Source organism: Nicotiana tomentosiformis, chromosome 1, assembly GCF_000390325.3.
Source record: "Nicotiana tomentosiformis chromosome 1, ASM39032v3, whole genome shotgun sequence".
NCBI lineage: Eukaryota > Viridiplantae > Streptophyta > Magnoliopsida > Solanales > Solanaceae > Nicotiana > Nicotiana tomentosiformis.
This window is the reverse complement of record NC_090812.1, coordinates 66,428,710-66,442,521: the sequence shown is the minus strand read 5'-3', so window position 1 is coordinate 66,442,521 and position 13,812 is coordinate 66,428,710. Positions and strand designations below refer to the sequence as shown.

At 42.9% G+C, this 13,812-nt stretch overlaps 1 protein-coding gene across 1 annotated transcript; it reads left to right on the top strand.

Moving 5' to 3' along the window:
* Window positions 1–9,336: 9,336 nt before the first annotated feature.
* Window positions 9,337–10,500, top strand: LOC138906698 (uncharacterized). The gene is made up of 2 exons (XM_070196165.1): window positions 9,337–9,838; window positions 10,079–10,500. The coding sequence occupies exons 1-2, from the start codon at window positions 9,337–9,339 to the stop codon at window positions 10,498–10,500; spliced, it is 924 nt and encodes a 307-aa protein (XP_070052266.1).
* The last annotated feature ends 3,312 nt before the right edge of the window (window positions 10,501–13,812 follow it).

The window sequence follows — 13,812 nt, the reverse complement described above, 5'->3', positions numbered from 1 at the left end:
TAAAGATGACATTTTTGGGTCATCACATTCTCCACCTCTAAAACAAACGTTCGTCCTCGAATGGAATTAGAGAAGTACCTGAACTGGTGAAAAGACGTGGATATTTGCTTCGTATGTCAGACTCGGACTCTCAGATAGCTGCCTTAATTAGCTGACCTCTCCATTGTACCTGAACTGAAGGATAACTCTCAGACCTCAAATGACGGATCTGCCGAGCTAGAATAACTACTGGCTCCTCCTGATAAGTCAAGTCTTTGTCCAATTGAACTGAGCTAAAATCTAACACATGGGACGGATCACTATGATATTTTCGAAGCATGGCTACATGGAATACTGGATGAACTACTGATAAACTAGGTGGTAGTGCAAGCCTGTAGGCTACTTCACCCATATTTCAAGAATTTCAAAAAGTCCAATATACCTAGGGCTCAACTTGCCCTTCTTTCCAACTCTCATTACACCTTTCATAGGTGAAACCTGGAGCAATACTCTTTTTTCTTACATGAATGCAGCATAACGAACCTTACAGTCGGCATAACCTTTTTGCCTAGACTAAGCTTTGCGAAGTCGATCCTGAATAATCTTGACCTTATCCAAGGCATCCTGTACCGAATCGGTACCCAACAACCGAGGCTCTCCTGATTCAAACCAGCCAATTGGCGAGTGACATCGCCTCCCGTATAATGCTTCATATGGAGCCATCTGAATGCTCGACTGGTAACTGTTATTATAGGCAAACTCCGCAAGTGGCAAGAACTGATCCCAAGAACCTCCAAAGTCTATAACATAAGCGCGAATCATATCTTCCAATATATGAATAGTGTGTTCTGACTGTCCGTCTGTCTATGGATGAAATGCTGCACTCAACTCAACCCACGTGCCTAACTCACACTGTACAACTCTCCAGAAGTGCGAGGTGAACTGCGTACCTCGATCTGAAATAATAGACACAGGCACACCGTGAAGGCGGACAATCTCTCGGATGTAAGTCTCTGCTAACCGCTCTGAAGAATAGGTAATTGCCACTGGAATGAAATGTGCTGACTTGGTCAACCTATCCACAATGACCCATACTGTGTCAAACTTTCTCTGAGTCCATGGGAGTCCAACAACAAATTCCATAGTACTACGCTCCCACTTCCACTCAGGAATTTCTAAATTCTGAAGTAAACCACCAGGTCTCTGATGCTCAAACTTAACTTGCTGACAATTCAAACACCAAGCTACATATGCAACTATATCCTTTTTCATTCTTCTCCACCAATAATATTGCCGCAAATCTTGATACATTTTTGCAGCACCCGGATGAATAGAATACCAGGAACCGTGGGCCTCTTCAAGAATTAATTCAAGAAGCCCATCCATATTAGGAACACAAATACGACCCTACATCTGCAGAACTCCAGCATCTCCCACATCAACCTGCTTGGCACCATCGTGCCGCATCGTGTCCTTAAGGACATGCAAATGGGGATCATCATATTATCGTTCTCTGATGCACTCATACAAGGAAGACCGAGCGACTGTGCAAGCTAGAATTCGATTGGACTCTGAAATATCTAACCTCACAAACTGATTGGCCAAAGTCTGAACATCTGCAGCTAACGGCCTCTCACTAATCAGAATATATGCAAGGCTGCCCATACTCACAACCTTTCTACCCAACCCATTATCCAACACATTGGCCTTTCCGGGGTGATACAAAATGGTGATATCATAGTCCTTCAACAGCTCCAACCATCTTCTCTGCCTCAAATTGAGATTTTTTTGTTTGAACAGATACTGTAGACTACGATGATTAGTAAATACCTCACACGAGACACCGTAAAGGTAATGCCTCCAAAACTTCAACGCATGAAAAATGGCTGCCAATTATAAGTCATGAATAAGGTAATTCTTCTTGTGAACTTTCAACTACCACGATGCATATGCAATCACCCTGCCATCCTGCATCAATACTGCACCAAACCCAACGCGAGATGCATCACAATACACCGTATAAGATCCTGAACCTGTGGATAATACCAACACTGGCGCCATAGTCAAAGCAGTCTTGAGCTTTTGAAAGCTCAACTCATAATCGTCTGACCATCTGAATGGGGCACCCTTCTAGGTCAGTTTGGTCAATGGAGATGCTATAGATGAAAATCCCTACACAAACCAACGATAATAACCTACCGGACCTAGGAAACTCCAGATCTCTATAGCTGAAGTAGGTCTAGGCCAATTCTGAACTACCTCAACCTTCTTAGGATACACTCTTATGCCTTCAGCCGATACAACATGCCCAAAAAAGGCAAATGAGTCTAACCAAAATTCACATTTTGAAAATTTAGCATATAACTGATTATTCTTCAAAGATTGAAGCACAATTCGAAGATGTTGCTCATGCTCCTCCCGACTGTTGGAGTAAATCAAGATATCATCAATGAATACAACCACAAAAGAATCCAGATAGGGTCTGAATACTCGGTTTATCAAATCCATAAATGCTCTAGGGTATTTGTCAGCCCAAATGACATCACTAGAAATTCATAATGCCCATACCGAGTACGAAAAGCTACCTTTGGGACATAAGATGCCCTAATCATCAACTGATGATAGCCAGACCTCAAGTCAATCTTCGAAAATACCTTGGCACCCTGCAGCTGATCGAATAAGTCATCAATTCTTGGCAATGGATACTTGTTTTTGGTAGTAGCCTTGTTCAACTGCTGATAATCTATACACATTCGCATTGAACCATCTTTATTCTTTACAAATAACACTGGTGCACCTTAGGGCAAGACACTAGGTCTAATGAATCACTGATCAAGCAAGTCTTGTAACTGCTCATTCAATTCTTTCAACTTCGGCGGGGCCATACGGTATGGTGGAATGGAAATGGGCTGAGTGCCCTGAGCCAAATCAATATAGAAGTCAATATCCCTGTCGGGTGGCATCCCCGGCAAATCTGCAGGAAATACTTTTGGAAATTTATGAACAACTTATACTAAGTCCATAGAAGAAACATCCGCACTAGGATCGCGAATATAAGCCAAATAGGCTAGACACCCCTTCTCGACCATACGCCGAGCTTTCACGTAAAAGATAACTTTGCTGGTGAAATGGCCAAGAGTCCCTTTCCACTTTATTCGAGGTAACCCTAGCATGGCTAAGGTCACCGTCTTGGCATGACAATCTAATATAGCATGATAAGGTGACAGTCAATCCATACCCAGTAGGACGTCAAAATCTACCATGTCGAGAAGTAGAAGATCCACACCTGTCTCAAGACTCCCAATAGTAACCACGCACGAACGATAGACATGATTTACCTTAACAGAATATCTTATAAGCGTAGACACATAAACAGACGCACTCAGAGAATCATGAGGTACAACCATATATGAAGCAAAGTAGGAGGACACATAGAAGTAAGTAGATTCAGGATCAAATAAAACTGAAGCATCTCTATGGAAAACTGCAACAATACATGTGATCACGGCATCAGATGACTCGGCCTCAGGTCTAGATGGAAAAGCATAAAATCGGGGCTTGGCCCCACCACTCTGAACTACATCTCTGGGACAGGCCATAGCTCGCTAGCCTCCACCTCTAACAGTCTTACCTCCACCCCTAACAGTCTGACCCCTGGCCCTAGCTGGTCGGGCGGGCTGTGGAGCAACATTTTGCTGAGATTTGTTGCTCAACAACCTAGGGCAATGCCTCCTAATGTGAACAATATTCCCATACTCATAACACTCATCCTGCTGTCGTGGCTACTGAAGCTGAAGCTGAAGCTGACCCGAACGGGTCGGAGAGCCGCCATAGTGACTCTAGAGTGGTGGTGTACTGATAGGAGCTGGATGTGCACTAAATGTCGATTGCCCAGAGTAAGGCATAATAGGACCATGACTCCTTGAAGCATCTTGAGATGCCTGAAGTGCTGAATAAAATGGCCTGGGGGGATGATCCCTACCATAAGTACTCTTGCCTCTAGATGAGGCGCCTCTGAAATTACCGGAATGACGGGGCCTCTAATATGACACTGGCCCTCTCTCATGTGAAAGAACCATCTCGATCCTCCTGGCGACATTATCAGCCTTCTGAAGAGAAATCTCACTCCTAGTCTCCTTGTCCATCTGTAGATTGATAGGTTGAACGAGTCCATCAATGAACCTCCTTACCCTCTCTCTCTCTCTCTCTCTCTCTCTCTCTCTCTCTCTCTCTCTCTCTCTCTCTCTCTCTCTCTCTCTCGGTAGGAAGCAGAAGAAGATCATGATGGGCTAGATCCAAAAAATGGGTCTTATACTGAGTGACTGACATACTGCCCTGCTGGAGACGCTCAAACTGCTTGCGGTAATTCTCCCTCAGTGTGATATGAAGGAACTTCTCTAGGAATGGCTGCGAGAACTGCTCCCAGGTAAGTGCAGGCGAACCAACTGGTCTAGTAAATACATAATCTTTCCACCACCTCTTGGCAGATCCAGTCATCTGAAACACAGCAAAATTAGCCCCATTACTTTCGACTATCCCCATGTTCTGCAATACTTCATAGCAGCCGTCAAGAAAATCATGTGGGTCCTCAGAAGGTGTACCACTTAAATAGATAGGAAATAGCTTGGTAAACTTGTCCAAACTCAACAAAGCCTCAAAAGACAAAGCAGGCCTATCACCGGCCTGTGTTGCAACAACTGATTGAACTACCCCAACTAGATGGGCTACTGGAGCCTGATACTGTGGAGCCATCTTCTCCGGAGCGTGAGTAGTGGGAGTCTGTGCCCCCTAGCCCGTAAGACGGCTGCTGCCACTGGAAATGTACCATTTTGGGCCACGCCCTCCATAAGGCTAACCAAATAGACTAGAGCTTCCCGAAGCACTAGAGTAGCTATGTATCTTTCCGGAACCTGAACTGGTCCAACAGGTACAGTCTGAGCTGGAACCTCTTCTCCCAAATCCACCTGAGGTTCTACAATAGGTGCTTCTGTTTGAGCTCTAGACAGAACTCTACCTCTACCTTGGCATCTAGCGCGACCTCGACCTTGACATCTACCCCTAGTCATAGTTGTCACCGGGGGCTCTGGTCCGTGTCTGTGGGTAGATGTATTATGTGTTCTCACCATCTGTGAGAGAATAAGAGTAGAATGGTTCAAACATCGATGATAGAATAAAATCTCACGATAGAGTAGAATATAAGTGAAATTGTTCCTAAACTCAAGATATTTAAAATTACCAGAGTTTCTCAAAATACGGGGTAAAACCCAAATTAAACATAAGTGCGGAAAATTGTTCGACATCGGGGTGTCACTAAGTCATGAGCGTCTAGATAACCAAACTAATACAACTAGTGTCTAAGTATCAATACAAGATAGAAAGAAATATAGAATCAGAGACAAGGTCCTGCGGACGCTGGCAGCTATCTCATAGTCTCTGGTACTCGATCACGTGCGAACTCAACGAACTCCGTGATCAAACACACCTAGATTTGCACATGAAGTGCAGGGTGTAGCAGGAGTACAAAGAACTCATCAAGTAGCAAAAATAAATAAGGAATCGAGAAGTAGTGATGAGCTATACAGAACAGTTTAGTTGATAATTTTCACAGTTAAGAGTAAACATGAGTAAAAGATCAGTTGCATAATTACCAATTCCAGCCAGACAATTTTAAGCTAAATTCAGAAACAAAGTGAAATAGATGAAACCTCAATGCACGTGCTCAATAGGTACCTGCGCTTAATATGGGTATTCAGATTCATGAGGGGCTTCTACAGCCCAAGCGCTATAATCCGCATGGACAACTCACGTGCTATAATATCATATCTGGATCCGCACGGACAACTCACGTGCTACACTGACAACTCACGTGCTATAGTATAAACATAAGGATTTGCACGGACAACTCAAGTGCCATAGAACAATACCTCACAACTAGGCCCTCGGCCTTACTCAGTCATGAACCTCTCTAGTCTCATAGCTCTCAATAAAGAAAGGAAAAATAGCCCAATCAAAGTGTTACAATATATCATCAGGTAAAATAGCAGAGACTGAGGTGAACATGTACAAGAATCACTATGACTAAATACAACTACCAGGAGCAGGAATATAGCCTAAACATGGTTTCTAACATGAAAGACAGTCAAGTTCTAGTAGACAGGAATGCATATAAACACAAATAAAGGCTATTAGACTTCATAGTCTCCCAGGATAGACCAAGTCTCAATCCCTCACGGCGTACACCCACACGCCCGTCACCTAGCATAGGTGCCACCTCCAAACAGTCACATTATACCAAACTCCGGGTTTCATACCCTCAATACCAGATTTAAAACTATTACTTACCTCAACAGTGTAGAACTCCTACTCCGGAATGCTCTTTCCTCTTGAACCGGCCTCCAAATGACTTGAATCTAGCCACAAGCAATAAAATATGATCAATATGAGCTAAAGAATGAATCCCATAAAGAAAATATCAAATTATAGGTCAAATCCCGAAATTCACTCAAACTCGGCCACCAGACCCACGTCTCAAAATCCGACAAAAGTAACAAAACTTGAAAGCCCATTCACTCACGAGTCCATACATACAAAATTTATCAAAATACGACATCATTTGGTCCCTCAAATCCTTAAATTAAACTCTCCAAAATCCCAAGCCCTAACCCCTTATTTTCACCCCTAAATTCCACTAATTAGATGATAATACAATGGGAAAACACCATATATAGGAGTATTAGAGCTCAAGCAACTTACCTCACTGAAAACCCTTGAATCTCCCTTCAAAATCACTCCAAAAGCTCCAAAAACCGACTTGAAAATGGTGGAAATGAACCAAAATTTGCGAAGTGTTTTATTTATAGTTTCTGCCCAGGTCTTTCGCACCTGCGGCTAAATATGCGCACCTGCGGTGCCGCATCTGTGCAAGAACCTGATAAGTAGGTTTTTAACCTGTTATTTGCTCTCTTTTACTTGTGTTTAGGGCCAAAAATGCGCAAAGGTATTCTCGAAAACTAATGTAATATGCTTGCTTGCAGGGATTGTTCAAAATGATCCAAATGAGTCATAATCAACTCATAAAGGAGTCAAAACTTGAACAAAAACCAAGATTGGGCCAAAAGATGTGAAGCGCAGACCGCACAAATATTGTGCGGCCGCGAAAGATACAACGCGGTCGCGAGCACTATTTCGAGGTCCGCGAAAGGAAGATTCAGAGAGATGGATTTTTGGGCTAAAACATTAATGCGGACTGTGTCAAAAAGGTGCGGCCGCGAAAGTCCCTGAGAGGCCGCAATTGGAATTATGCAGACCGCGGTTGCTGAAGTTCAGAGAGCTTACATTTTAAGCAAAAACAAGAAGTGTGTGTTCTGCGTCAAGATTATGCGGCCGCAGAAGTCTCCTACGCGACCGCGATGGAAATTATGCGGTCCGCAAAACCCAGATCTAGAAGTGAAGAACACGGACCGCGATCATAATTATGCAGTCGCTAAAGTAGGAGTGCGGCCTTGTCAGAATTACGCGGCCGCGTAACCTCCGCAGGGGTATTTTTGTCCGAAAATTTCAGCTTAGTATAAATAGAATATTTTGTCATTTTTAGGTTATGTTGTGTATTTTCTAAGCACGTGAGATGGCTGGAACTTCCCTTTTAGGCAATTTTGTATTAGATTCACCTTATAACATTAGATTTTCATCTTTTAATCTAGTAATATGAATTTTATCTTCTTTTCATCTTTGATTTCTGCTATTGCTATGAATAGCTAGACCCATAGCTAGGGTTGTGACCCAACCCTAGTGTGGGTATTTAATGGGTACTGAATTTTAGGGTTTTCATATTTATGGGTTAGTGATATTTAGCCTAGTTCTTGCTAGAAATGTAGAATTAGTGGTTGCAAATATTGATTCATGCCTTTATGACTTGGTCTCTTCTTGAGAAAGAGGGATTAAGTCTAGGAAAACTAGGCTAACAAGGAATTGAGGTGAATTCAAGAAATTGATAGCCCCAATTAAAGGGCTAAACCTAGAGATAGTAATACCAGACTTGAGCTAATATCATATGACTTGCATGAATACCCATTTGGACTTGAGAAAGCCAAATTGGGCAAAATCACTCAAACTATCTAGAGATATAGAGTGAGTACTTGGGTGTGATAGCTATATTACGACCCCAAATTAATCAAGCTTGCCCTAGATTCTTGCTACCTGTTAGATGTCCACCTAGGCGGAAGTCACTACCCTAGTCCTTTTAAACACTTGAAAACCAACATAAAGAATATTGTACCTAGCTTTAATCATTGCATACAATAGAATAGAATTAGAAGTAGAATCAAAACCAAAATGTGCGGAAGCGTAATTAGGAACAAAACACGTATCTAGACTTAGATATAAACCTAATTCCAAATAAATTAACTCCATGTGGAATCGATCCCGACCTTGTTGGGTAAAACTGTATCGACCATCCTCGCTACTCAATAGTAGTGCAGGCTTGGACCCGATCAATTTTTGGCGCCGTTGCTGGGGAGTTAGACGGTCTTAGTTATATATCTAACTATTTGTGTGTTTTGTTTTTCTTTCCTTTCGTTTTTCTATTTTTTGTGTGTCAATTGCTTTTAGGTACCAAATGGCTCTTAACAAGGTCCTCGGACATATTCCTCAGGGGCAGGAGGTAGATGAAAATGAAGTGGATGAGGTTCATCTTGAACCTCAAGTACAAAGAAGAGGTTCCCGCCTCATGACAACATTCCAAACCCTCCCCCACCTCCTCCAAGGGCAGCACACCGAGTGTTGCCCAATGAAGGCTACGCAAGTGCAATAGTCCCGCCCCAAATTCGGGCAGGCAATTTTCAAATAACCAATGTCATGCTTACTCTATTGGAACAAAGGGGTTTCTTCACCGGAGCTCCACATCAGAATGCATATAAGCATCTCAAAGGTTTTATAAACACATGTTGGGGTAGCAAGCAGACGAATGTATCTGAGGACGCTTTGAGGTTAAGGCTTTTCCCTTTCACACTTAGAGGGAAGGCTTTAGATTGGCTTGAGAGGCTATCCAACCATTCCATCTCTACTTGGGATGAGTTGGCTGAGAAGTTCAAATTAAAGTTCTTTTCTCCGGGACATATGGCAACATTGAGAGATGACATCCTTGCTTTTAAACAAGAGCCAAATAAACCGTTACATGAGATTTGGGAACGGTACCGGACAATGGTCAAAGAATGCCCCAACAACGATATGATTGAAGCAATGATCCAGCAAACCTTTTATAGGGGTATCAACACAACTAACCAGTGTGTGGTGAATCAGCTCACATGGGGTAACTTCATGAACACGCCATATTCAGAAGCATGTGAAATATTAGATGAGATGGCGGACACCTCTTCAACTTGGCAAAGTCGGGACAATGTTCCTCAGGGTGACCCTAATGTTATCCACCTTTACAAGGAACTCCATGATCATGGACAAGCCATAGTAGAGTTGACAACTACCATGAATCAGTTAGCCAAGGCACAACTTCAGCAGGTTCAGGGGCCAAAGCAAGTAAATGCCATGGAAGGAGTGAATGAAATGGTTAACAAGAGGAGACAAAGAGGTCAACAGGTTCAACACAGTCAGGATCAATTTGAGCAAAGTGGTAGTGGGCACAACCAAGATGACTCTTATGACGATCAAAGTGAAGAGGTTCAATATGTGAACAATTACCAAGGTCAACAGAGCAATGCTCCAAATCAACAACAGTGGAGATCACAGGAAAACAATCAAAATTGGGGCAACCAAGGCCAAGGGAATTGGAATAGTGGCAACAATAACAATTCGAACAATTGGGGGAACAACAATCAAAATTGGGTGAATCAAGGAAATAACCAAGGCAATTGGGGTGGCAACAATAATAGTAATTTGGGAGGCAATGGAAACCAAGGGGGTTGGAACAACAATAATCAATGGAATCGGGGGTCGGGCTCTCAAAGGCCCCCGATGTATCAACAACCCAACAACCCGCCTCCATATCCGTCACAAGGGCAAAGTTCTTCCAACAACGAGATAGGACGGATAGAAAGTATGTTCAAGCAAATGATGGAAAGAAACACTGACTCCGATGCCCAAATAGCCTCCCACAACACTTCTATCCGCAACTTGGAAGTCCAAATGGGTCAAACTTCTCAAGCCTTGAATACTCGACCTAAGGGGGCACTATCAGGTGATACGGTAGTAAACCCGAAGGGTGAAAACAATACGGGCCATGCTATGGCGGTGACTACAAGAAGTGGTAGAGGTGGAGTTGCTAGTACCTCCAATCTAAGAAAAATCGTGAATGATGATGTGGTTGTGCAAGAAAAGGATGAGCCAAGAAATGATGAGAATATGAACAATGAAGTGAGGATAAACATTGATGAAAACGTGGAGGAGACACAAGATGATGTGAACCCGTTTAGGGAACATGTGATAGACATACCGGATCCGGTAGTGCCCAAAGCCAAGGCTCCTTTTCCAAGGCCTCCTCCACCATATCCTCAAAGGCTCGCCAAGTAAAACAACGAGAACCAATTCAAGAAATTCATTGATATGATGAAAAGTTTGTCCATAAATGTGCCTTTGGTTGAAGCTCTAGAACAAATGCCAGGATATGCCAAGTTGATGAAGGACTTGGTAACAAAGAAGAGGTCAATGAACTGTGAGACAATCAAAATGACACATCAAGTGAGTGCCATTGTGCATTCCATGGCTCCAAATCTAGAAGACCCCGGTGCCTTTACAATTCCATGCACTATTGGTAGTGCCGATTATGCCAAAGCCTTGTGTGATTTGGGAGAGAGCATTAATTAGATGCCATATTCTGTGTTCAAGACATTAGGAATTGAGCAAACAAGACCTACTTCCATGAGGTTGCAAATGGCGGACCGAACAATGAAGAGGCCATTGGGGATAATTGATGATGTGCTAGTTCGGGTCGACAAGTTCATACTTCCCACAGATTTTGTGATACTCGATTGTGAGGAGCCAATCATATTGGGGAGACCTTTCCTAGCTACAGGGAAAGCCTTAGTTGATGTGGAAGCAAGGGAGCTCACCTTCCGGGTGGGCGATGAAAAAGTTGTGTTCCACGTGTGCAAGTTAATGAGGCAGCCTAATAGCAACAAAGTATGTTCGTTTGTGAATCTTGTGATTGAGGTGATTGTTGATGACACAAGTGCTATGATGAATATGGAAGACCCTTTGGAAGCTGTGTTGCTGAATCATGATGAGGATGAGAAGGAAGGCTTGGTAGAATGTGCAAATGCTTTGCAAGGAATGGGATCCTACACATATGGACCCCGAAAACTTTCCTTGGACCTTGAGAACCGGAAGAATCCACCAACAAATCCCTCAATCGAGGAGCCACATACATTAGAGTTGAATCCTTTGCCTTCACACCTCAGGTATGAGTTATAAGGACCTGGTTCTACATTACCTGTTATTCTTTCTTCGTGCTTAATTATCGTGTAGGTAGATTCCACCCTTGCGGTGCTTCAAAGAGGTAAAAAGGAAATAGGTTGCACATTGGCGGATATTCGGGGTATAAGCCCCACCTTTTGCATGCACAAAATCATATTGGAGGAATATAGAAAACCCTCCATGGAACATCAAAGGAGGTTGAACGAGGCCATGCAAGAGGTAGTCAAGAAAGAGATCATCAAGTGGCTAAATGCAGGGGTTGTGTACCCCATTTCCGATAGTTCACGGGCTTCGCCGGTACAATGTGTCCCAAAAAAGGGGGGCATGACTGTGATCACAAATGATAGAAATGAATTGATCCCCACAAGAACTGTCACCGGTTGGAGGGTATGCATGGATTATAGGAAGCTGAACAAAGTGACCCAGAAAGACCATTTTCCATTGCCATTTTGTAACGACCCGGCCGGTCATTTTGAGAATTAGTGCCCTGATCCCCTAATATCTGCTTTCCCTAAATTTTTTTCTGCTTTTGGGTTTTTCCGGAGTGATTAGTTATGGAATTCAGGGAGTTTTGAGACACTTAGTCCCTAGTTGTGAGTTTAAGCCTTAAAATTAGACCGTAGTCGGAACTGTGTGAATACGGATACAGAATGAAATTATGTCAACTCCTGTAGCTCCGTTGAGTGATTTTGAGTTTAGGAGCGCGTCCGGAATGTGTTTTGGAGGTCTGTAGTAGATTTAGGCTTGAATTGGCGAAAATTAGTTTTTCGGCGATTTCGGCTGATAGTGAAAATTTTGATTTCGAGCTCGTAATGGAATTCTGAAAGTGGATGTAGGGTCGTAGTGTTATTTGTGACCTGTGTGTAAAATCTGAGGTCATTCAGACTAGATTTGATATGGTTCGGCGTCGTTTGTAGAATTTAGAAAATTCTAAATTCTTAGGGTTGAATCCGTGCTTAATTCATGATTTTGGTATTGTTCGATGTGGTTTGAAGGCTCGACTAAGTTTGTATGGTATTATAGGATTAGTTGGTAGGTTTAGTTGAGGTCCCGAGTTCCTCGGGTGTGTTTCGGATGCTTAACAAAATGAAATTGGACTTGGGAAAAATCTGGTGCCTTTGCTGGTTCTGGTGTTTTCGCACATGCAGAAGGGAGGCCGCAGGTGCAAGAACCGCTGATGCAGAGGAAGTGCGTAGATGTGGAACTTGTGGAGCTAGTAATGGAGCGCAGGTGCACAAGTTTGACCGCACCTGCGAGCTCGCAAGTTCACATGGGAAGCTCACAAATGCGGAAATGGGCTTGTCAAGCTGGGCTCGCAGGTGCGGCTGGTTGTCTTTAGAAGCGGAATCGCAGATGCGGCCCAGTGGTCGCAGGTGCGGACCCAGCACAAGTAAATGGACTTCGCACCTTCGATGGGTTTGTCCGCAGGTGCGCGACCGCAGGTGCGGAAATCGCTGGGTTGAAGAGACAGATTCGAGGCTTCATTCCTCATTTTTTACCAATTCAAATTTTAGCTCGGGAGATGGCGATTTTTCAAGGGTTTTGAAGAGGAAATCAGTGGGTAACAATTCTTAAATCTAATTCGTGTATATTTCATTAATCTATTGTTGTTTTCCCTCGTCTAATTAAGGAATTTGAGGGTAGAAGTTTGGAAATGGGGGAAAAGGTTCCCTAATTGAAAATCTGAGATTTGAATGGGAATTGACGTTGGTTTTAGATGATTTTTGTTCAAGTGAACTCGTGAGTGAATGGGTATTCATAACTTGTAATATTTACCCGATTCCGAGACGTGGGCCTGGGGAAACGTTTTGGGCATTTTTCCTAATTTCACGTTTTAGCTTCGAATTAATTAGTTAAATTAGTTACTTATTGTTATATTTACATTATGCAATTAATTTGAATAGATTCGAGTCATTTGGAGTCGGATACTCGTGGCAAGAACGTGATATCAAGTTGATTTGAGCGGTCGAGGTAAGTAGCTTGCCTAACCTTGTGTTGGGGACTTTCCCCTTAGGATCTTTGATATTAATTGATGTGTGGGCGCCGTGTACGTGAGGTGACGAGTGCGTACACGGGCTATTATTGCAAAAATCCCATTTTCCTTTCTAAATCATAAACCGTTTTCCCTTATTAAATTGCACTAATACGTTTAAATTGTTTAGCTTAGATTAGAGAAGCATGCTTACGTGTTTTAACTGCGTATTTGACATTCTGTGTGCCATGCTTAGTTAAGTGCCTACTTTCCTTATTTGTGTTCAGTGTAAACTGTATAAATCGATGCCATACCTGTCATTTCATCTTGCGTTGCATATTTAAATTGGGAGTACATGCGTATTCCGGGAGATCCCCCTGTCTTGCATATTTATTTTGGGACTACGGACGTATTCCGGGAGATCCCCCAGCACTGCA

What these genes read in the sequence shown, in the direction of transcription:
- LOC138906698 (XM_070196165.1), top strand. Translation starts at nt 9,337, where the DNA reads ATGGCGGACACCTCTTCAACTTGGCAAAGTCGGGACAATGTTCCTCAG. An exon ending in GAATCAAGGAAATAACCAAG is followed by an intron (nt 9,839 to 10,078) that starts GCAATTGGGGTG and finishes ATGCCCAAATAG; the next exon opens with CCTCCCACAACACTTCTATC.